Source organism: Oryx dammah, unplaced genomic scaffold (genome assembly GCF_014754425.2).
Source record: "Oryx dammah isolate SB20612 unplaced genomic scaffold, SCBI_Odam_1.1 HiC_scaffold_22, whole genome shotgun sequence".
Classification (NCBI taxonomy): Eukaryota; Metazoa; Chordata; class Mammalia; order Artiodactyla; family Bovidae; genus Oryx; species Oryx dammah.
This window is the reverse complement of record NW_024070206.1, coordinates 41,268,648-41,293,282: the sequence shown is the minus strand read 5'-3', so window position 1 is coordinate 41,293,282 and position 24,635 is coordinate 41,268,648. Positions and strand designations below refer to the sequence as shown.

General features: G+C 45.6%; 1 protein-coding gene across 2 annotated transcripts in view; it reads right to left on the bottom strand.

Annotated features, from left to right (window-relative positions):
- Positions 1-24,635, bottom strand: part of FHOD3 (formin homology 2 domain containing 3) — a 527,184-nt gene that overhangs the window by 28,730 nt on the left and 473,819 nt on the right. For both annotated transcript variants that reach the window (XM_040264875.1, XM_040264876.1), the window contains 4 exons: positions 13,111-13,293; positions 11,414-11,533; positions 10,195-10,356; positions 4,480-4,670 (listed from right to left, as the gene is read on the bottom strand). In XM_040264875.1, coding sequence (XP_040120809.1) covers positions 4,480-4,670; positions 10,195-10,356; positions 11,414-11,533; positions 13,111-13,293 — 656 coding nt within the window. The remainder of the gene's footprint in view (positions 1-4,479; positions 4,671-10,194; positions 10,357-11,413; positions 11,534-13,110; positions 13,294-24,635) is intronic.

The following is a 24,635-nucleotide window of genomic DNA, read 5'->3' as shown; positions in this document are numbered from 1 at the left end:
GGGGGTGACCCAGAGAGATGTTGTGGGGAGGGGGGTGGGAGGGGGGTTCATGTTTGGGAACACATGTACACCTGTGGTGGATTCATGTCAATCTATGCCAAAACCAATACAGAATTGTAAAGTAAAAATTAAAAATAAATAAATTAATTAAAAAAAAATTAACAAAAGATCTGAATAGACATTTCCAAAAAGATTATTGGCAAATAGTCAGTAAGTACTTGAAAAGATGCTTAACGTCATTAGGGGGATGCAAATGAAAACCACACTGAGACACCACTGCACATTCACTATGATGGCTATAATAAAAAAGACAGGCAATCACAAGAGTTGGTGAGGATGCAGAGAAATGGGAAACCTCACACAGTCCTGGTGGGAACACAGAATGGTTCAGCCGTGGTGGAAAAGACAGAGCTCCTAGAGAGTTAAATACGGAGTTACTCTGTGCCCTGGCAGGTTCATCCCTGTGTGTGCATGCTAAGTCACTTCCTTGTGTCCAACTCTTTGCAACCCCATGGACTGTAGCCCACCAGGCTCCTCTGTCCACAGGATTCTCAGGCAAGAATACTGGAGTGGGTTGCCGTGCCCTCCTCCAGGGGATCTTCCTGACCCAGGGATCAAACCCACATCTCTTAAGTCTCCTGCATTGGCAGGAGGGTTTCTTACCACTAGCACCACCTGGGAAACCCCTTCATTCCTATACATTTACTTAAAAGGAATGGAACGATGGGTCCACACAAAACCTACACAAATCCCATGACAGCACTATTCGTAACAGCCCCAAAGTGGAAACAACCCAAGTGTCCATCGACAGATGAATAAACAAGACATGGCGTCTCACTCAAAACTGGCCCCACTGCCTCTCTGACCTCACTGCCTAGGACGCCAGTCACACTTGACTCCTCATGATTCTTTGAACAAGCTCACCTCAGGCCCTCCCTGTGGTGTGTAGGGCACCCTCAGAGGACACAGCTGAGAGCTTGCAGTGCCTGTGAGCAGGGGCAGGCGGCCTCTCCACTGGGAGGACCACAGGCCCTGACAAGGCCTCCACTGCCCGTTCTTTCCTTGCCCAGAGCATTCTTGCCACAGACAGCAGCCTGGATTGCTCTCTCTTATCCCTCAAGTCTCTGCCCAAATATCACCTCCTCAGAGAAGCCTCCCCCAACCACCCACATGAAATAGTACCTCCTGGTCACTCCCTGTCCCATTTGTACTCTTAATTTTTCTTCCTGGCTCTTATTACTACCTGACATTGTTCCCTGGAGATATGACATGATATTATATGTATTAGGATACTACTACTAAGTCGCTTCAGTCGTGTCCGACTCTGTGCGACCCCATAGACGGCAGCCCACCAGGCTCCCCCGTCCCTGGGATTCTCCAGGCAAGAACACTGGAGTGGGTTGCCATTTCCTTCTCCAGTTATGTATTAGGATAGGATACTATAATACATGAATATATGTAAGACGAATCAAGGGAGACCCAATCAGACCACAGCTGGCTCCTCTTTCGTACATAAATACTACCCAAGATTCCTTATCCTCCACTTTTTAGAACATTGTTTTTATCTAGAGGGGATACAATCTTAACATATAAATTGGCGATATGATTCAACTATACACTGTGAAAACAGGGAAGTCCATTGCATGCTTGAAAAAAGACTCAGATGTCCATTTGAGAGGAAAGAGACTGTGGCCTTCCTACAGAAGAGCAAAATGGGTGTACCTTTAAGGGAGTAAAGCATTCGAGGGAATTTTCTTTTAATTGGAATCTAACTGCTTTTCAATGTTGTGTTAGCTTCTGCTGTAAACAATGTGGGTCAGCTCTATGTGCACATACCTCCCCCGCCCCTTGAGCCTCCCTTCCACCCATCCCATCACAGTGGTTTGAGCGATTTTTGTTAATTAAGTTTGTTAACTTTCAGAACACATGACAGGAAAGTCTTAAGGTGACGGAGGCGCTAGTTGCTCTTAGTGTCCTGAGGCACAAGCCAAACATCTCTGGTGGTTTCCACCATCGACCCTTTCCCTCACATGTGTCCATGAGTTGGGTATCTGGCTGAGGGTGGGGAAGGGTGGATTTGGGGGCACCGGGAAGCCAGTGTGGGTGTTCACTTGTTTTCCACCTGGCTTTCCCCAGAGAATGCTGTGGTTCTCCATGCCTCCCAGGAAAGCCTTCCTCCCAGCTCTCACCTGGTCCCCTCTGCAGGACCTGCTGTGGTGTAACCTCAGCCAGTGACTTGGGGACTTGACCAGAGGTTTGCACACCCACAGAGTGGGAATGCCTGTCACCACAGGAGTGAAAAGGGCAGGTTAGTCTGTAGATTTGGACATCTGGAACAAGGCGTTCTTAGGCAACGGTTTGAAAGTCAGGTTTTGCCTTAAGAGAACTGCCTAAGTTCTTCTTTCTGCCCCTTTATTAAAAGGGGCCACTGGAGTCACTAAGCAGCGGTGGGGGTGAGGGGGTGTCATCAGACAGGAAAGGGAGTGGACGTACCTGCCCCATTAGCTCCATGGAAGCTAGAAAAGGGGGGGAGGCCAAATGGGTGTCCAATAATGAGCCTCCGGGATCCAGGTTACACAAGAGTAAGCAACAGCTGGGCAACCAGCTTACCAGGAAGAATAGGCAATCAGCAAATGTTATATGCATTATATACATTTTACACATATATTATATATAGATTCACACATGTATATATATATATATGTGTGTGTGTGTGTGTGTGTGTGTATAGATATACATACACAAACACACAGAAACACACACAGACACACACAATAGCTTAGGGAACAGATGTATCAGCAAAACAGAGTTTTAAACTTTCTGGGATAAGATGGTTACTGTGACCAGGCATAATAGCTTTACAAGACTTTCATAAAACTGCTCCAGTTTCCTGACATTCCAAATGGAAACTATTTGTTTATTTGAGTCGTTTTAAGTTGGAAATTGCTTGTATCACACAAAGCATGGAGGGCCAAAGCCGCTTACATTCTCTGCCTCCCCTCTTTAACCATGTTAAAAGCAGAGTGTACTTTGCTTTCAGTAAGAAATTTGACAAAATCTCTGATAAGATCCTCCTACCCGGAGGGCAGCTGTGAGGTCCAGATGAAGTACAGGGAGGGCGACTTACAGTTGAACAACTAAATTCCAAAAGTACTGAGTAATGGATAGTTGTCAACCTGGAGGGAAGATTCTGTCCCCTGTTCTCGTCCGGTCTAACGGACTAAAGACTACCTCTGCCCACCAAAAAAAGCCTGGATCAAGGCCCAGGAGGTATGATTACCCAAACAGCACATGATACACACTGGGAGAGGGTTCACAGGCAGACAGGAAAAGGAAGTTTGTAAAAATTCAGTGTGGGTTCCTATGAAGGAAGGACAGACAGAGGGAGGGAAGGAAAAGAGAAAAGATGTTTAAAAATGTGAAATGTACAAGGATAAGTGAATATGCCACATATTTGTTTGAGACAGTAATAAAGTACTCAAGCACAGGAGTGGGAGTGGACTTGAAGAGCAGGTCTCCGGGGAAGTCTGCAGTTTAGACGCCCCAAGGGAGGCCTGCTCTATGGTTCTCCGGGGCAGGTCTGCAGTTTAGATGCCCTGAGGGAGGCCTGCCTTCACAGAGCTGCAGTGAGGCCTGTTTCAGCAGGTCTATTTGCAGAGCACCTGCTCCAGGGAAACCACGGCCTGCAGGCCTGCACATATGCTCACCAAGGAGCGGGGCCCAGGACAGAGCACTCGGACTCCAGAGGCCAGCGGGAGGGACCTCCAGCCACGCTCTGCAACGAGACAAAGGAGAACCAAGTGGGCGGTGCATGGTAGGAAATGGCCTGACCCGGGGAGCTGGGACACCCCGTCCCGATGCTGCTACCACTTACAGGGAAGACAGCTCTGGACCACTGTGGAGCCGCTCTAGACCCTCACCAGCCTCCCTGTAGGAAGCAAGGCCTGCCATGTCACCACTGTGTCTCCCCGGATCCCCATGATCCTGGGACTCTCAGGAAGGCTGGTCCAGAGGATGATGCTCATTGTGGGGGTGGGCTGCCTCCAGGCAGGCTCAATACATAGCAGCCATCTGAGAACCCATGAGTGAAAGGTCTCAGGAGGCAGACTGTGGACAATGTGAAGAAGGGACTTCCCTAACAAGTCAAGCTGCCTTGCAAGACTGTGTACTCGCTGTAGGCAGAACTGCTCAACTAGGTGCAGCCATGCAGGGGCCAACTTGCCAGAGATCTTACAGATGCAATTTCTGACCGAGTAAGACTTCAAGACGATATTATCTCTGAGATTCCTTCCAAGATTCAGTGGCATTACTGCCATGTGTGTGTTTAAGAAAAATTAAGTGGACTGTCCATCAAAGGTACACTTGCTATGCACCAAGAATTTTCAGTATATTTGTATATGTACCTTCACATCTTGTTTTGCAGAATATTTTCAACATGTCATTTTACTGATATTTGCATGAACACCTCAATTCACTCACCTGTTAATTATTCTTCTATGGACAATTTTTAAAATTATAATTCGCTCTGCACAGTCTTTTAGGAACTCTGACATTCGCTGTTTTAAAACTGGTTTCATTTCATGTTTTGCAATTGCCTTGAGGTGATCCCATGAAGCTTTGCATCGTCTTTCCATCTGACATAAATTATCCTGAAGTTGATCAAAGTCAACCTGAAAATCAGAGAGAGAACATTACAAACGTGCTGAAATAACCGGACAGCAACCTGACCCAGGAAACCGAACTGCCTCCAGGAAGAAACAAACATCAAAACCCAATTTACATCTTGAAATACAAACATATTTATGGCCTAAAAATTATCCACATGTGTATTTGTCATTATCTCTACATCAAATTATTTAGTGATAAAACTTCTCCAAATGAACTCAACACAAGTGTCACTTTTTCTCTTTTTTTGCCATATTTGGAAAGAAATCTTAAGAAAGTCTTTGAGAACTGTAAATTAAAACATGATATCAGTGAACCCTAGTACAAGATGAACTGAGCAGATGTCTCATAAAATTTTTCAGAGCTCTCTTATTCTTTAGATATTTCACTTGAGGTTAGAGGAATTCACCAAACTCAGACATGGATGGTCTTAATATGTTGGGGCCAGTTAAGGGGCAGCCAGCTTCTCTTCACCATGATCATTTTTACATTGTGTGACAAATTATTTATCCATTCATTCCCTCATTCAAACAACACTCAGGGAGAAGCGAGTGCATGCCAGTCCCCGGCTCCAGCCCCCAGGTATGAGGAAGACAAAGATCAATGCAGAAAGAGACCAGCTTGCTGTTCCCCAGGAGGCTCATCATACAGACAGGTGATCACTGAGGAGGTACACTACCCACCAGGCCTCTGTGTCTGGGTGAGAGTCAGAGTGTGTGGTCCACCCCCATCTGTTAGCAGATGCAAACCATGTGTGCAAAGAACAGATGTGACAGAGCATTCACTTTGCTCTTCGGGAAAGTGGGACCAGTTTGTATTGACTGAAGTGAACTAAGATGAGGCTTTCTAAAGGAATGTTTTGATGGAAATTCTAGTCTAAAAATTATGGGAATCAGAGAGTTATCCATGAAGTAAATACACTGAAGGATATTTAATGGAGGGAGATGTGAGAGAGAGGAAAGAAATTGAGAAGCCTAGGAGCGGGAGGAAGAACTAGACAGACCACTGAGCTGAAGGGAGTCGAAAGAGGTGGATGGAGAGTGAGAGATGGATAGGGCGAGGGACCAGCAAACGAGGAGGAGAAAGAGAAAGTGTGGAGAGGTGAGCCGCCATTGCTCAGATGCTGTGGTTGTGGTCACAAGAGCAGGGCCTGGAGGCGAGTGCCCAAGAGGACTGGCTGGAGTGACCTCAGACCTCCAGCCCCACCCTGAGAAAGACAATGCAGGAGGCCAAGTCAAGAAAGGTTGATCCTGTGAGAAGATGTGTCACAAGACAGGATGAAGATGTGCTGAGCAAAGGGGATGTCCAGGGGGTCAGGCAAGACAGCACACGTCATGAATTTCTTGGGTGCTATGGGTGCCAAAACAGAGAGCAAGTTTAGGCAGAGGCTGGGGATTCTGGTAAGCACTAGGGGTTGTGGGACATTGAGAAAAATCATTTGCCTGAAAACAAAGGAATTTGGGATCCAGATTAGAAAAGGCTACATTTTCCTCTGATACAGTGGAGCTGAGAAAAAAAATCTGACATGTTACCGAAAGGAAAAGAAATGCAGCCTTAGGAAAGAAGGACTGACTAGTTCAAAGAGTAAGTCTAGAAAGGGGTCCAGATGACCTGAGATCAACACGTAATATTGAAGAGGTCTAGGAGGTTTGAAGCCAGTTGTAACCCGTCTAATCATTTGCACCTGGCAGTGACTCCGAGCCACAGTATTTTCAATAACTTTAATAAATGTAACAACTTCAGTTCAGCTCAGAATGTACTGAGTCCTTGGTCTAACTGGTGATGCCTGTCCAGCACTGCAGTGGGCACAGAGTGGGTGGACAGATACCACGTGAGAGAGTTTTCAAAGAAGAGAATCCACTGTGAGTCTTTAAAGGCAGGGAGAGCAACCTCACTGCCAATGGAAAGCAGGTGGGGAGCCTCTGACCAAAAGGTGTTTGAAGAGGGAGATTAACGCAGCATCTTTTGAGGAGAGCTGCAAGGCTGCCTCAGCTGGCTGCCTGCTGCATTGATGGCACCACCACGATCTGAGTCTTCACACTACTTCGTGGCCTCAGATCCTATTACTGGCCCCACTTCCTAGGGGAGAAACTGTTGCACAGGAAGGTTAAGGAACTTGCGAGAGGCCAGACAGCTGGGAGGTGGTGGAGCTGGCATTTGAACCCAAATATCTCTGGCTCCAGAGTCTAAGTTCATAACCATCAGGTCTTAAGCCTAGGTTTGTCCCTAAAATATTCCACCCTGGGGAGAGAGCTGGCCTGGCCTTCTGTTGCAAGCAGGAAGTCATCGCCAGGAAGCCCTCTCCTGACAACAGCCCCACATGGGCCACTTTCCATGTGTAAGAGGACACAGAGCTGTGCTGTGAGGCAGTCAGATCTTATCAAGTGAGTCTGGGCTGGAGCAGGGCAACACAGGGACAAGAGCCAGGGCTGCAGAAAGGGACGGCATGGGGAAAACACACAGTATGTCAACTCCTTTGACACTCACGCCTTCAAAATGTCAAGCCAGCAATCCTTCCCTTTGCATGTGAGCCAGCTTTAGTGACTTGGTTCTAATGAAGAGAATGTAGAAGCTAGGTCATAAAAAGGGATGAGTATCTGCATGGAGCTCTGTGCGCTCTATCCCAGATCACATACTTTGGGAAAGACCATCTGCTATGTCATGAGGACACTCAAGGAGCCCTGGGGGAGGCCCACGTGGGAGGAAACTGAGTCTTCTCTCTAAGAACCAGCAGCGGAGTGAACCACCATGGGGAAAACTTCTCCAGTCCCAGCTGAGCTTTTGGATGATGGCAGCCTTAGTTGAAATGTTGACTGAAACTCCAGAAGAGAATCTGAGACAGAACCATTCATGAAATGTTTCTTACTGTCTATTAGGGGTTGAAATGTGTCACGCTAAGATTCACATGGTGAAGTCCCAAGCCCCACTATGTCAGAATGTGACTTGATTAAGAAATAGGGTCATTGCAGATGTAATTAACTGAATGAGGATGAGGTCACACTGGAGTAGGATGGACCCCTAGTCCAATATGACTGGTGTCCTTATAAGAAGTGGAAATCTGGATGCAGACACACAAGGAGAACATCATGTGAAGGAGAAGGAAGAGGCTGGGGTGATTTCCAGCAAACCATCAGAAGCCAGGAGAGAGAGATGGCACAAATTCCTCTTTTATCTCAGATTTCTGGCCTCCCGAATGGTGGAACAAATTATTTCTGTTTTTCTAAGTCATCTAGTTTGTGGTGCTTTGTCACAACAACCCTGAGAAACTAATACATTATCCTAAGCCATTAGATTTTGGGGTTATTTGTTACACAGCTGTGGATAACTAATACAAGGGAGAGCCTGCACTGTCACCTGCCTTCACTTCTGGAGCTGTGGGGTCAGGTCAGTGACCACTTGTCACTATTTCTCTTTGAAAGCTAACCTGACTTGTCAGCACTGCACAAGCCTGTGAAGCACCCCCCCCACCCCCAACCTCTCTAGGAGCAGCCAGAGCTATGCCCACTTCTACTCATTTCCCCCCAACCCCTGGTGAGACAAAGTTCTCCTCCAGACACTAGAGTTACCTGCTCCTTGGAGGGTTGCAATGATGACCCCCAAAGCAACACGTCAGGAGATGGAATGAATGTGGCTGGGGAACCCCTGATGTAGGCTGTGTACCCCTCTGCACAGAAGGTGCCCCTCAATGTCTCCCAACTTTGAGAGTAAAAGCTAAGAAGTGGCGGTAGGGGCCCTCTTGGCCTCCTGTTTGAAGTCACAAGGACTTGGGGCAATAGTCATCCTTCATAATTGCCAAGGTTAACAGGGAGAAGCGACCCACAGTTCTGGCTTGGGTAGTCAGGTTTTAAACAAGGAAAGGCCTGAAATGGGGGGCTAGCCTGGTGCAGGGGGCCTAAGCCAGGGCAACTCAGCACAAGCAGGCTCCACCAGTAGAAGGCCCTGGAAAGAGCAAAGGACTAGATGTAAAAGGGAACTGACTTATTCTGGAAATGGGGATCGAGAGGCCAGGAAGACTTCATCTCAAGAATTACTCCTAACAAACTGTCTTCTGAGAAGGTGTTCATGGGGGGACGTCAGAGCAGCAACTAGAAGACCTCTGTCAGGACATTCAGAGGGGCTTTTTACCTTGGTTAGAATACTGAAGTAATATTTCTAAAGACTTCAGAACAGGGCTTGGCACAGAGTAAATATGGTGAGAATGCCTATGAAATGGAAAAGTCTGCCTATTCTCAGAGTTGCAGGACTGCTGGTCAAGGCTGTTTCTGCTTCAAGGCAGGACCACCCGTCACACTGGCTCAGGGCCCCCTGCTCAGTGGATCTGGCAGCTGCCAGCTAGGGGAAGGTGAAGGAGGGTCCCAGGCCGCAGGTCCCCAAGAGCCAGCTCTGTTGGGGAAGACGGAGAGAGGAGAGCTCCCTGAAGGGGAACTTAGCAAAGCCTTTCCCCCTTCCTGCCCACCCCAGTCTCTCCTACGATCATGCGTGCATGCTCAGTCACTTCAGTCGTGTCCGACTCTTTGCGACCCTATGGACTGTAGCCTGCCAGGCCCCTTTGTCCATGGGACTCTCCAAGCAAGAATACTGGAGTGGGTTGCCATTTCCTTCTCCAGGAGATCCTCCTGACGCTGGGATTGAACTCACATATGTGACTAGTGTCTCCTGTATAGCAGGCACATTCTTTACCCACTGAGCCGCCTGGGAAGCCCTCCTACAACCGTACTAGACTCCAGTGAGTCCCAGAGCTAAATGCAGTTTGGCTGGGGTTGTAATTTTGGGAGTTTTCCCACACAGGCCTGGCTCCTGTGTTCTACTGAAGACCCTCCCTGCGAGCTCCCTGTTGCTTCCAAGACTGTCATATCTCCCGGTTCTGCTGTGTTTAGGATCCCTCTGCGGTTATTTGGCTGCAGTAATGCTCCTGCAGCGGGGGCAGCTAGCTGTCCAGCTCTCATGGCTAAACCAAAGTTCATGAAGATTTTAACTCTGCGCTAAGCTTAAGAGACTGCAGCTAAGGGGCCAATGCTATACACTGTTTACAGCCCCATAAAACTGTTCCCTCGGTGTAAGATCACAGGCATGGCCAACCTGTCGGGGGGCAGGGGGCCGGGTGTGCCCTTAGTTCCCTGGCTCCACACCTCACTGCAGGGCCCTATGGAAGTTTTAGGGGGAGCCAAAGTGCATCTTTTGGACATTTTTGTCACCTAAAACCAGCCGGGTGGTTTCTCGGCCCTGAAGAAGCCAGCCTGCTGAGTATGGTGGTTGACCAGGGGACGTGGGGTAAGGACTGAAAAGCAGGCTTGCCTCACATACCTCAGCAGGAAAGAATCTGACAGAGAACCAGAGATGGGAAAGTGATCTCAAAAGTCCATTAGCAATGGCAGGAGGCGAGGTTTATTCACAGACTCTAAAGCAGGAGGTGCAAGCACCACGTGGGTGTTTCGGTTAATGGTGCCTGCGCTCCGCAGAGACGGTGGGTGCAGACCCCCAGCTCTGGGGAAGAGGGGCCCTGCCCGCCACTCCATGCCCCGCACGTACCTTGGCTGACCTCGTGACGGCCCCGATCTCCGAGTACAGGTCCGAGCTGTCCGGGAAGTTCTCCACCACCATGGTGCACACGTGGTGGAGAAGTGACTGCTTGTGCACTGTGTCTTTGACTTCTGGAACCTTCTCGAGGTAGCTTAACTCAAATGCTTTGGCCTATTTGGGCAACATAACATAAGAGAATGGAAGAACAAGTTTTTTCTTTTTTAGTTGGAGGATAATTGCTTTACAATGTTGTTTTGGTTTCTGCCATACAACAATGTGAGTCAGCTACAAGTAGACATATGGCCCTCCCTCCGAACCGCCCTCCCATCCAACCCCTCTTCCCACTCCTCTAGGTCGTCACAGAGCGCCAACTGGAGCTCCCTGTGTTATACAGCAACTTCCCACTTTGTTATCTATTCCACACATGGCAATGTCTATGTTTAAAAGCTACTCTCTCTATCTGTCCCACCTCCTTCTTCCTCTGCTGTTCTCTATGTCTGCCCTCATCAAAAAAAATCTATAAACAGTAAGTGCTGGAGAGGATGTGGAGAACAAGTGTTATGCAGGCTCTTAGAAAGGTACAAATGGTTAGAATTAACACCCTTTAGGAGGAGCCCAATATTTAGTTCCTTTGTGACTGAAGCATCTCAGGCCACATGCTCCAACATCCTCAGCGGACCACACAAGCACCAGCCACCCTGATAGTGAAATGAGCCTCCAGCCCTTCCTGATCATGGCCGTCAGCCATGGGCTAGGGCTCTGCTCCTAAATCAGGGTGCTGGGTGTGGCGTTTCTGCCATGTAGACAGCCACAACTTCCCTAATCCCATAATTGGGGATTTTCTACTTCCTGGCTAAAGATAGGCCAGTTTTTTTGTTTAAGTGTGTTTATAATGTGTATGGGTACAAATATTTAAGTGATAAGCTCAGGGAGAAAAAGAAAAAGAAAAAAATTGTAGAAGAAAACATTTCCAAAGTCAACTGTGAGAGGAGCCAACCTTCCTAAGGAATAATGTGCTTATTTTTTTACATTTTCTTATTTACAGCAAGATACTGGCTTGAATAAATAGGCCCTGATATTTTAAGGACAAAAGCTCTAAATTTTCACTAAAAAACAACAACAATGAAAATTGTTCAACTGTGCCTCAGAAGATCAGTGATCTACCAGCAAGGGGAGGGTGGGGATTCTGTGACCAGGGAGGTAGGAGAAAAAGGATGTGGAGACTTACATTAGTTCCATTTAGAAAGTTCCCAATGGCTAAGAGAGTAGACAGGATAAAGCCCAAGGTTTTATTGTTCTCCAGCTGGTCTATTCCTTCCTTCAGGTCCAAAAGTGGTTCTGCCACTTCCTTTCAATTTAAAAAAAAATTAGAAGATGATAGAGTGTACACTTGGCTTTACTTTGTTCTTTCACATTTTTGTACAAGGTCATAACCAGTGGAGTCCTCCCAGTATAAGGCAATCCCGTGTGACTGGCACATGCTTTCAGGCATGGAAAAGGGCAGAAAGGTGACAGGAGAAAGTCTGGCTCCAGAGTCTCTTCAGTGGAGACTAGGTGGGTCCCTGTGGCTCATAGGAGCTTGGCTACGTGTCTTCCCCTTTTTCTGCCCATCTCCCAAGCTCTCTCCTGACTATGACTGATGTTTGCAGAACTCATCCTTCACATGTTCCTTCAGCATCTGAACCACGGTCTTCCTCTTTGTCTTTCTCCTCCCAGGCAGGTGATGGTGGAAACTGGCATCACTGTCCCAGGGCCCAGGTCTCCTAACATCCCCTCTAGGCACCCTGTGGCTGGCCACCTCTTGGCCTGGGTTACTTTCTAGACCACCATCCTCATGACTCCCACCGCCTTCCTAACTCCCAGTCTCTCAGACATGTAGCCTGTCCTATAATCTCGTGGCCTCAGTCTCTCCTTCTCTCTGTCCTATTGTTTCATAACAGCCCCCCACCTCAGCATCCTCACTGAGGCTCTCCCTGAGCATGGACCCCAAAACCAGCAGCTTGGGCTTCATTCATTCCAGCCTTACTTCTGCTCAGCAAGCCCTACCAGTCCCCAGCCAAGGCTGACTCGATGACCTGTTTTCTCCATGAAGTTACTTCACTTTGCTACAGAAAATCACCCAAACATGCTGACTGATTTTGCAACCAAGTTACCTTAGCCCCCCTAGACTTCTTCATCCCTGTCCAATTCTGGAATGAACTCAAGTACAGCAGGGTCTCCTGAAACACCCTAGGCCCACTGCTACCTGTGTGGCCCTCAGTAAGGAACGTACTTGTCCTTTACAGAAAGAGGAAGATCACACAGCCTCTGCACCTTCTCCGGGCACTTCTCACTCAAGCTCACCTCCAGCTCACCATGCACCCCTCCCTTGTTCTCTTCACTGATTTCTTCTGCTCAGTCTGCCAAAATACCTCGTGCCAGACCAGAGAGGATACCTGCTGCTTCTACTTTCTACTCGAGATGAGTCTTCCCTGCCTTCACGATCAAAAGCCCTTTCCTTCTACTCTCCTTCCGACCTCTTGCAATCTGTCCATCTCAGGTTTTCTATTGAGAGCCTCTCTCAGAGGAACTCAATAACCTGCTAATTACCACAGTCAATGGCAGTGAGAGGACCATCATCAGACAGAAGGATTACAAGTTACTTTCCATATTGTGGTTTTCTGTATTTTCTACACTGAGCATATAGAGTCAGAAAAACATTTAATAATTGTTTTTTTTGTTTGTTTTAACTAGTCAAGTATCTGAGGCTGGTGTCAGGCAGACACTTTAGAATAACCCCTCAATGGTATAGGCTGTTCAACATGTGGTATAGACACGTGCCAGCACCATCTTCAAACCCTGTCTCACTACGTTCACCACTAAAAAAATGGACCTTCTCTACCCTTGGGGACATAAGACTGGCTGCTTCGCTTCCTAAGTGCTTACCTTTTCTGTAGTTTCATAATCCATTTTGAATGCCCAGAGGTGGAGCCGTGCCGAGAGCTCGCTGATGGAGGAGAGTGTCAGGAGGAACTGCTCTGCGCTGCCCAGGGGCACCTCAGGGTTGGCCAGCTGTGCTTCCTGAATCTTCTGCTTCTCCTCTTCCGTGGGAATCATGGTTAGAATTTTCTGGAAAGATGGAAAGATGGCGTATACTCTTAGTGATGGACCCTGTGATGTTTCCAAATTCATATGGTAATTTTCCAGCCAGGTAGGAGAGATACTCTGTTGTCAGGGCTCTTATCATAAACAGGCGTTACATACAAATAAACTTTCGAGAAGAGAAGCCCTACATAGCATCTAAATTCACATTCAATGGTTTTAACATTCCATCTCTCTCTAAATCTCCAGTTTCATAAACAACTTCCCCAGATTTCCTGAGTCTTGTACACGAAGAACATTCCAGGCAAGAAAGGGATGGGAGATGAGAGAAAGGTGAAAGAATAGGATAAAATATTAGAGACCAGCTCCCTGTACCTTAAGAAATCAAGTGAAACATGTTAAGAACATATACTTTTTCTCATGGATTAATTTTGGATCTTACAAAAATAAATCATTTCCAAAGAACTCAGATTAACTTTTATACCACAGGTCATACTATAATTTTAATTGTTTTAAATATTTCAAATGTATTTCAAGTTTTATATAGAAATTACAACATTTTAACTTATTTAACTTATATGCAGAGTACATCATGAGAAACGCTGGGCTGGAGGAAGCACAAGCTGGAATCAAGATTGCCAGGAGAAATAGCAATAACCTCAGATATGCAGATGACACCCTTATGGCAGAAAGTAAAGAAGAGCCTCTTGATGAAAGTGAAAGAGGAGAGTGAAAAGTTGGCTTAAAGCTCAACATTCAGAAAACTAAGATCATGGCATCCAGTCCCATCAGTTCATGGCAAATAGATGGGGAAACAGTGGAAACAGTGGCTGACTTTATTTTTTCTGGGCTCCAAAATCACTGCAGATGGTGATTGCAGCCATGAAATTAAAAGACGCTTACTCCTTGGAAGGAAAGTTATGACCAACCTAGATAGCATATTAAAAAGCAGAAACATTACTTTGCCGACTAAGGTCCATCTAGTCAAGGCTATGGTTTTTCTGGTGGTCATGTATGGATGTGAGAGTTGGACTATAAAGAAAGCTGAGTGCTGAACAAATGATGCTTTTGAACTGTGGTGTTGAAGAAGACTCTTGAGAGTCCCATGGACTGCAAGGAGATCCAACCAGTCCATCCTAGAGGAGATCGGTCCTGGGTGTTCATTGGAAGGACTGATTCTGAAGCTGAAGCTCCAGTACTTTGGCCACCTGATGTGAAGAGCTGACTCATTTGAAAAGACCCTGATGCTGAGAAAGATTGAAGGCAGGGGGAGATGAGGCTGACAGAAGATGAGATGGCTGGACGGCATCACCGACTCGATGGACATGGGTTTGGGTAAACTCCAGGAGTTGGTGATGGACAGCAAAGCCTGGTGTGCTGCAGTTCATGGGGTTGCAAAGAGTCAGACACGACTGAGCAAATGAAATGAACTGAACTGAACTGAATATCAAACTCAAGTCTAATTAAGGAACAAATGATGATGGCCCTTACAAAGAGCAATACTTACCTGCTAATGGAAAGAGTATCACTTTCTTCTTCTATTTGTTCCTGGTAAAAGTCAATTTTGGAAGACAGAGGAAGCAAACAGGTGTCAGAAGGATTATGATTCTTATAGGTTCAAATTCCTCAGTGATTACATTTTTAATGAAGGTCAAAATTCCCATCATGTGAAACTGTACATACAACATTATTAAAGGGAAGATGTCATTATTTTTCTTTTTAGTAATTTACATTAATGCATTAATTCTAAGCAGCTTTAGTTACTGCCCAACAATAGCAAAACCTTTGGATAAGGTGTGGGAAGGAGTTCCAGTTCTGGGAGACACGGGTAAGCACCATCCCACTGAATGCAACTACACACCCTGGACAGTAGGCAGGGAGCAGCTATTTGAAGACTTAAAAAAAAAAAAAATCAACAGTAGCAGGTGGACAGAGGGAAAAAAGACCAGAACTGGAAGTTCAACTGAACTGGTAATGAGTTGACCATTTTCCCTCTGGTATTCCCCAACCAGGGATCAGGCAGCCAAAGTCTGGAAGAGGGTATAAGGGTATCAGGCTCCAGGGGAGCCTTCGAGTTCTTTCTTCTGGTGTGGGAAAGGGTCTCCGAGTGGTGACAGCAGGGTTGGCAGGTCCAAAATCTCATGTGAAGGGAAACTTCCTCTCCCATCAGTGGAGCTGTGTGGCCCCAAGAGGTGGGGCCAACCCCTTTTGCTTTTCTTCTCCACCCTTGCTTGGCTTAGCCCCAGACATGGGCACAGTGACAGCAAGTGCATGGCAAAGTGAGGTAACTAAAGTCCCAGCTTTACTAAAAAGGAAGGGCCCAGAAAACCGCAAGGCAATGGGGAGGTCATGAAAAATGAAGAGCCTGCCAAGCAAGCGCACAAAGCTGTTTCAGAACTTCTGAGCTTCTCTCTGAACTGCTCATGTATGAATCTGACCTTCAACAACATGTCAGAAGCTTTGAGACCTGAACAGGACTTTGAAAACTGAGCTGATACTGGGACCACTGTCTGCAGAAGGTAGGTCAGAATCTGTGGCCTGAACTCAAATAAGGGATGGAACAATTCTCAAACTCTTTTTATGAGATTAGAATGAGCCTGATAAAGAAACTCAACAAAGATAATACAAGAAAACTCCAGACCAATATCTTGATGAACAAGATGTAAAAAATCCTTAACAAAATATTTTAGAGTATATAACTAAATGCCAATATTTTAGGATATATAAATCTATTGCTATATTTTATATAGTAATATATTTTAAAATAATCTCAAGGTTGGCTCAATATGAAAAAAAATCAATCAATGCAATTAATCTACCAGACTAACAGTGTGAACAAGAAAATTCACAAAGTCATTTCAATTGATGCAAAGAAATTTTGATAAAACTCAATTTCCATTCACAACCAAAAACCCAGTAACCCGTAATAGAAGAAATTTTTCCCACCTGACAGGTGACATTAATGGAAAAAACCCACAACTCATTTCATACTTAACGGTGACAGAGAGAATGTTTTCTCTCTAAGATGTGGAACAAGATAAGATGTCCACTCTCACCATTCTTATTTAACATTGTGTAGAAAGCCTATCGAGGTACATAAAATTTCAAAAATACATACAGATTGGAAAGGAAAAGATAAAACTGTCCCCATCCCAGATGGCATAACTGTCCACATAGACAATTTTGAGGAATCTACAAAACAACTTAGTGAGTTAAACAATGTTGCATGATACAAGGTCAATATACAGAAAATCCATTTTATTTCTGTACATTACTAAGGAGTAATTACAAACTAAAAATTTTTTTTTAAATACTGTTTACAATGAAATACTTAGGGAAGAATCTAACAAAGTATGTGTAGGATCTGCCTGTGGAAAGTAGAAATGCTGATGAAAGCAATCAAAGATGAACTAAATAAACAGGGGATGAACTGTGTTCACAGACTGAGAGACTCAACATAGTCAAGATGTTAGTCTTCCCAAAACTGATATATAAATGTAACTGAATTCCAATCAAAATAGTATGATTTTTTTGTGGATATAGACAAGCTGCTTTTAAAAATTATACAGCAAAGCAGAGAACCAAAATAGTTGATCTAAAATAATTCTGAAAAAGGATACCCTTGAAGGAGTCACAAAGACCTACCACAAAGCTGCAGCACTAAGACAGTGTGGCATGGGCTACAGGGCAGGATAGATACATATACTGGTGGGAGAAAACAGGGCATCCGGAAATAGACTACATAGATATGGCCCAGGGATTCTAATGAAGGTGTGAAGGCTGGTAAGAGACAAATGGCAGTGTTTTCAACAAATGGTGTTGGACCAACTGGAATCCATATGCAAAAAGTGAACCTCAACTGAAACCTACCTTCAAGATAAAGTGTTAGTTGCTCAGTCGTGTCTGACTCTTTGCAACCCCATGGACTGTAGGCCACTAGGCTCCTCTGTCTATGGAACTCCCTAGGCAAGAATACTAGACTGGGTAGTCATTTCCTCTTCCAGGGGATCTTCTTGACCCAGGGATCAAACTCAGGTCTCCTGTATTGCAGGCAGATTCTTTACCATCTGAGCCACCAGGGAAGCCTTCTAGGTAAGTTAACCTCTAGAAAACTAGATAACTTCTGCTGCTGCTGCTGCTAAGTTGCTTCAGTCGTGTCCGACTCTGTGCAACCCCATAGACAGCAGCCCACCAGGCTCCTCCATCCATGGGATTTGCCAGGCAAGAGTCCTGGAGTGGGTTGCCATTGCCTTCTAGATAACTTCTAGTTAACTAGATAAATTAATTTCTAGATAACACTATCTTCTAGATAAGTTAACTCAAAAGGGATCACAGATATCAAAATAATGGTAACACTACAAAACTTTTTGAAGGAAACACAGGAGAAAGTCTTTGTGATCCAGGTTACACAGTGAACTCCAAGACATGGTAACAAAAAAGAATAGGTTGATAAATTAACGTTGATTCAAATTAAACACTTTTTCTCTGTGAAAGACACTGTGAAGAGAATGAAAAGACAAGTTACAGTTCCTCAAAAGATTAAACACAGAGTTATAATATGTCCCAGCAATTCCATTTGCATTTACCCTGGAAAAATCAAAACTTATGTTCACACTAAAACTTGTATTTGAGTATTTGTAGTAGCTTTATTCATAACTGCTAAGAACTGGATGAAGCTAAATACTCTTCAATAGGCAAATGAAAAGTCAGTGGTACATCCCTACAATGCAATGATACTCAGCAACAAAAAGGAATCAACTGTAGATACAAACTGCAACTTGGATGAATCACAAAGGCATGATCATGCTGAGTGGAAGAAGTCATTCTCAGAAGGTTACTCACTAAATGATTCCACGTATGTAACATTCTTGAAAATACAAAACCACAGTGATGAGTATAGATTCTTGGTTACTAGGGGCTAGGGGGGTTAAGGGTGTGACTAGAAAGAGCACAAGAGCTTTTTCAGCAGATGGGACTATTTTGAATCTTGGCTACAGTGGTCACTGTAGGAATTTATATGTTTTAAACTGGGCTTCCCTGGTGGCTCAGAGGGTAAAGAATCCATCTGCAATGCAGAAGACCTAGGTTCAATCCCTGGGTCGGGAAGATTCCCCTGGAGAAAAAAACAGCTACCTACTCCAGTATTCTTGCCTGGAAAATCTCAGGGACAGAGGAGCTGGGTGGACTACAGTCACTGGGGGTGCAAAGAGTCGGACGTGAAACTAAGCACTAAGACTCAATAGATCTGGACTCCCCTAAAGTCAATTTTCAGCTCAGTTCAGTTCAGTTGCTCAGTCGGGTCCGACTCTTTGTGACCCTATGGACTGCAGCACACCAGGCCTCCCTGTCCATCATCAACTTCTGGAGTTTACTCAAACTCATGTCCATCGAGTCAGTGATGCCATCCAACCATCTCATCCTCTGTCGGCCCCTTTTCCTCCTGCCTTCAGTCTTTGCCAGCATCAGGGGCTTTTCGAATGAGTCAGTTCTTCGCGTCAGGTGGCCAAAGTTTTGGAGTTTCAGCTTCAGAATCAGTCCTTCCAATGAATATTCAGGACTGATTTCCTCTAGGATGGACTGGTTGGATCTCCTTGCAGTCCATGGGACTCTCAAGAGTCTTCTTCAACACCACAGTTCAAAAGCATCATTTGTTCAGCACTCAGCTTTCTTTATAGTCCAACTCTCACATCTATACATGACCACTGGAAAAACCATAGATTTGACTAGACAGACCTTTGTTGGCAAAGTAATGCCTCTGCTTTTTAATATGCTGTCTAGGTTGGTCATAATTTTTCTTCCAAGGAGCAAGTGTCTTTTAATTTCATGGTTGCCGTCACCATCTGCAATGATTTTGGAGCCCAAGAAAATAAAGCCTCTCACTGTTTCCATTATTTCCCCATCTATTTGCCATGAAGTGATGGGACCGATGCCATGATGTTAGTTTTCTGAATGTTGAGCTTTAAGCCAGCTTTTTCACTCTCCTCTTTCACTTTCATCAAGAGGCTCTTCTTTACTTTCTGCCATAAGGGTGGTGTCATCTGCATATCTGAGGTGATTGATATTTCTCCTGGCAATCTTGATTCCAGCGTGTGCTTCATCCCCCCCAACATTTCTCATGATGTACTCTGCATAGAAGTTAAATAAGCAGGGTGACAATATACAGCCTTGACGTACTCCTTTTCCTATTTGGAACCAGTCTGTTGTTCCGTGTCCAGTTCTAACTTGCTTCCTGACCTGCATATAGATTTGTCAGGAGCCAGGTCAGGTGGTCTGGTATTCCTATCTCTTTCAGAATTTTCCACAGTTTGTTGTGATCCACACAAAGTTAATTTTACTCCGTATTAATTCAAAAAATTAAAAATAACAACACAAAAGACTGGAGACTTGACATCATAATCAGCAAACGTGCAGATATTTACACAATCATGCCTCAGGATGCATCTAGGTGGAATAGTAGTTGTCCTGGGCTCATGAATGTTATCAGAGAGGGTGGCCTGCGGAGGTTAGCAGAAGCCAGTGACACCAAACTGTATTGAAGACGTGTCTGGGGTGGGGTCACAGTGAGGTCACAGGTGGTGAGCTCTAGATACTTCTTTTTTCCAACATCCTCTCTATCATGCCCCAAACACAGATTAAGTGGGTGGAATGGAGCACTGGGGAGATGCTCAGCCCATTGCTGACCCACAGGCTGATGCTATTGATCCCACCTGCCGACACAGATGACACTTCAAAAAGACCGAAACAATCCAAGCAGATGCCACGTATTTCAAAACACCCAGCATTTAAACTAGTTTTCAAAAGGGAAACTCAAGGAAGAATTTGTATTTTCATTTTCTTAATGTTCAAATTGTTTTAAGCATGTACAAGGATTCCAAAACACAAAGTTGTCAACACTTTCCCCCTTCTTCAGTAGGCATTTTTATGTGATGATTTTTGTTGCCTTTTTCCTTTGGGAAAGTAATCAAACAATCTTACTTTTTGTTTTTCACTTCTCTGACTAATTTAAACCATTTGTTCACTGTTGAAGATTTATGAGGTTGCCATCTGCCAGTTAATTTTTGCACATCACTGACAATAAAAATAGTCATAAGACAGGGGGACAGCAGGTCAAAGCTACCTTGTACAAGGTGACATCCCCATTTCTCCATGACCAGATGACAATGGAATAAGCATACCTTTAATCTGCTCTTTACCATGTCAGTCGATTTACTGATGACCCTGTGATGATCATCTGGTTTCACAAGGAGAAAAACATCAAACAAGACCAGGACATAATAATCTCAGTGGTTTTTTGCTTTCTCCCAGACAGTGTTTCTCTAGCACTGCTTTAAGTATGCTTGCTTTTGTATCGGAAAATCTTATTTCAGAGGAAAATGCCTAAGTCTTATTTTTTATGGACCCAAATATTCTGGGGTTTGGCCATTTCATTCACCTGCAGATGAGACCATAATAAGTAATCATCGTGCCTCGTGAATTCTGAACAGAACCCTGGCTATGACTCTGGATAAGTATCTAACAGCAAAAAGTTGGAGCTGTTATGGCCGAGGCTGGATGGTTTGCAACCTGCCATCCCATGAGATAATGGCTTTCCATCATGCATGGAGTCTCATAGAGAATTTAAAAAAAAAAAAAAAACTTCTTAAGGTTAAAGGTTAACTTCTCAAGGTTCTCTTTCGATGGTATCTTCTTTCATTCTTGTGACCACTTGGTGAGGCAGGTAAGGCCGAATTATGCAGCAAATTTGAAGATGAAGATGTGGTGCCTGAAGTCAAGCTGGATCAACCAAGGCAGAGCTGGAGACCCACCCAGGGGCTCCTCCTACTTTCCAGCACCACCTCCATGTTCATGGCACTTCCACAAACTACCAGTGTGGCTAAGGTGCCCAGTCATCAGGACACTCTGGTTCCTGGGCCTGCAGACCCCACTGACTGGCTCCTGCACTGAGGTCCAACTGTGTGCTGCGGCTCTCACTCAGGACCCACAGACAGGGTCCCCCAACACAACGCCTTGAAAAGATGTTGCAGTTTTGTACAGGCAACCAAAGGGAATGTCTGTTTCTAGGATGCTGACTGGCCTGGCAGCCAAGGAGTGTGAAGCTAAATGTCGTTTGGGACCATTCAATTGTGTTTACCCTCTGAGTGGACACAGATGCTACAAAAATGAGAAAAGCAAGGAAAAAAAGAAAACCCTCTTTCAGGTCAGTCGATGAGTCTTGTCCAACTCTTCGTGACCCCATGGACTGCAGCACACCAGGCTTCCATATCCATCACCAACTCCTGAAGCTTACTCAAACTCATGCCCATTGAGTCAGTGATGCCATCTAACCATCTCATCCTCTGTCATCCCCTTCTCCTCCTGCCTTCAATCTTTCCCAGCATCAGGGGCTTTTCGAATGAGTCAGTTCTTTGCATCAGTTGGCCAAAGTATTGGAGCTTCAGCTTCAGCATCAGTCCTTCCAATGAATATTCAGGACTCATTTCCTTTAGGATGGATCTCCTTGCAGTCCAAGGAACTCTCAAGAGTCTTCTCCAACACCACAATTCAAAAGCATCAGTTCTTCGGCGCTCATCTTTTTTTATGGTCCAACTCTCACATCCATTCATGACTACTGGAAAAACCATAGCTCTGACTAGATGGACCTTTGTCGGCAAAGTATGATACCTCAGGGACATTTTACATGGGAAAATATCATTAATGCAACTTAGGGATGGGCCCCAATCATATTCTAAAATTTAATACTCTTATGAAGAACGACTTTCTTAATGAAGTTAGTTAATTACTCCTGTGGGTTTTCATGATGAGTCAGATACACAACATGGAGTTGCCAAGCAGGATGTCAGTGGAAACATCCTAATCACATCCGGGTACACAGAGGTTTCATGCAGCCCCATTAGGCCATGGTGCCATGCTATAGAGCAGACGGTTTAGCAAAAGGCCATTTGGGTATAAGCTGGAAATCATATTAGTAAAGGACATGACTATCATCTCTTCTCAGCCCTGATGTAACTTCTGAACAACAAAGCTAGACAATAAGCTCTGGGAGACTGACTCTGCACAGGATAGACACCATCTCTGCCCCTGAGGGCCCCTAGATTGGTGGTCACAGGCAGCAGGTAACAACTGGGAGGGCCTGGGTTACAGGTTCCCCACGAGGACTGGTTTCTGCTGGACTCTTCTCAGCTATAACTGACAAGCATTGAAAATACACACTCTGTGCATTCACTCGGAGAAGGCAATGGCACCCCACTCCAGTACTCTTGCCTGGAAAATCCCATGGACGGAGGAGCCCGGTAGGCTGCAGTCCATGGGGTTGGGAAGAGTCAGACACGACTGAGCGACTTCACTTTCACTTTTCACTTTCATGCATTGGAGAAGGCAATGGCAACCCACTCCAGTATTCTTGCCTGGAGAATCTCAGGGACGGGGGAGCCTGGTGGGCTGCCGTCTGCAGGGTCGCACAGAGTCAGACACGACTGAAGTGACTTAGCAGCAGCAGTAGCAGCAGTGCATTCACTCAGGCAGCTTTAGAGAAGCAGTTCTCAGTCAGGGTGATTCTGTCCCCATGGTATGTTGACACAGTCTAGGAGACATTCTTGGTTGTCACCACTGGGGCAGTGCTACTGGCATCCTGTGGACAGAGGTCAGGGATCTGTGAACACCCTACAAAGCACAGAGCAGCCCCTACAATAAAGAACTGTCCAGCACAGAATGGCAACAGAGCCATAACTGAGAAACTCTGTTCCAATGAAAAGTGTGACAAAAATGTGTAACTCCATGTTAATGACTATATATGATCTATTAAGAAGCAGAGGTATTACTTTGCCAACAAAGGTCCATCTAGTCAAAGCTATGGTTTTTCCAGTCATCATGTATGGATGTGAGAGCTGGACTATAAAGAAAGCTGAGTGCCGAACAAATGATGCTTTTGAACTGTGGTGTTGGAGAGTCCCTTGGACTGCAAGGAGATCCAACCAGTCCATCCTAAAGGAGATCAGTCCTGAATATTCATTGGAAGGACTGATGCTGAAGCTGAAACTCCAAAACTTTGGCCACCTGATGCGAAGAACTGACTCATTCGAAAAGCCCCTGATGCTGGGAAAGATTGAAGGCAGGTGGAGAAGGGGATGACAAAGGATGAGATGGTTGGATGGCATCATCGACTCAATGGACATGCGTTTGAGTAAATTCCGGGAGTTGGTGATGGACAGGGAGGCCTGGTGTGCTGCAATCCATAGGGTCACAAAGGGTCGGACACGACTGAGTGACTGAACTGAACTGAACTGGTGATCTACTGAGGCCTCACGACACAGCAAAGTCTCAGGAAGGGTTAGGCAGTGTGTTCCGCAGCTGTATCTGTTTGCTGTACGTCATATCAGACACCAGCTACTCCTGGAGGAAAACGGTAGGCAGCACTGTGATGCAGATCGCAATGTCCCATGTGTCTCCTCACTCCCCTTTCGGATTCCCTCTTGTTCTTCTCTGTGGGTGAGTCCAGACCCAGAAAGCCCACCTGGGCTGGCCACCCCCAGAGCTGGCCCGTGGTTTGCACTTCAGACTCTAGAAATCACATTTCAGTTAGACCTCTTGCTGGCTGGTGAGCTTGGGCACAGACAGTCTAACTTTGGGATGCACCCTCTTCAACCCTAAGGTGAGGAACGTAACAGGATGCACCTCGTATGGTTCTGATGAGCCTCTGTGAGCAGCCCCTGCTTGGCGTCTGGCCCGGAGGAGGAAACCCGTGAAAGTCCAGTTTATTAATGTGCTGCTGCTCCTCTGTTTGTCATCATTACTTTCCCATCATCATTCCTTCCTGGCGCAAAAAGGTGCTCAGCTGGAAACCAGTCAGAGAAGGAAAAAGTCATCTGATTCACTCTAAAGTCTGAGTAACCTATTGTATCTGAAACTTCCCCTACCCAGGGAGACTGACATTTTGGGACAGAACAAAGGCAAAACCAAAGGAATCTGTCTGTTTTGATGGACTTTCAAGTTCTCATGGCAAGAAGGGGAAATATTTTTAAAAGGGGAAGTTGCCATTTTTCCCTTCAATCAAGCTGCCTCTGGCTGCATTTGAAGGCTCTCTAAGCATGAATCCGAAGCTTCTGCAATCTTTCAAAGATCCTGTGACGTAAACAGGATGGCCAATCGCGCACTAGCACCTACACGTCATCTGCGTGCGTGAGAGACACTTGGCACCTGGTTTGAGCCAACTGGCAGCCCCCACCTGCCTGACGGACATGAACGCTCTTCTCCCTTGTTGCTCTGGGGGCCCCAGGGTGAAGCTGCCCCGTATTGAGGCCAGGCCCCCTCCTTTCCCATTGCCTGGCAGCTGCCTCAGTGTCCCCCTCTGTATTTGCCTGCTGTCTCCTCTG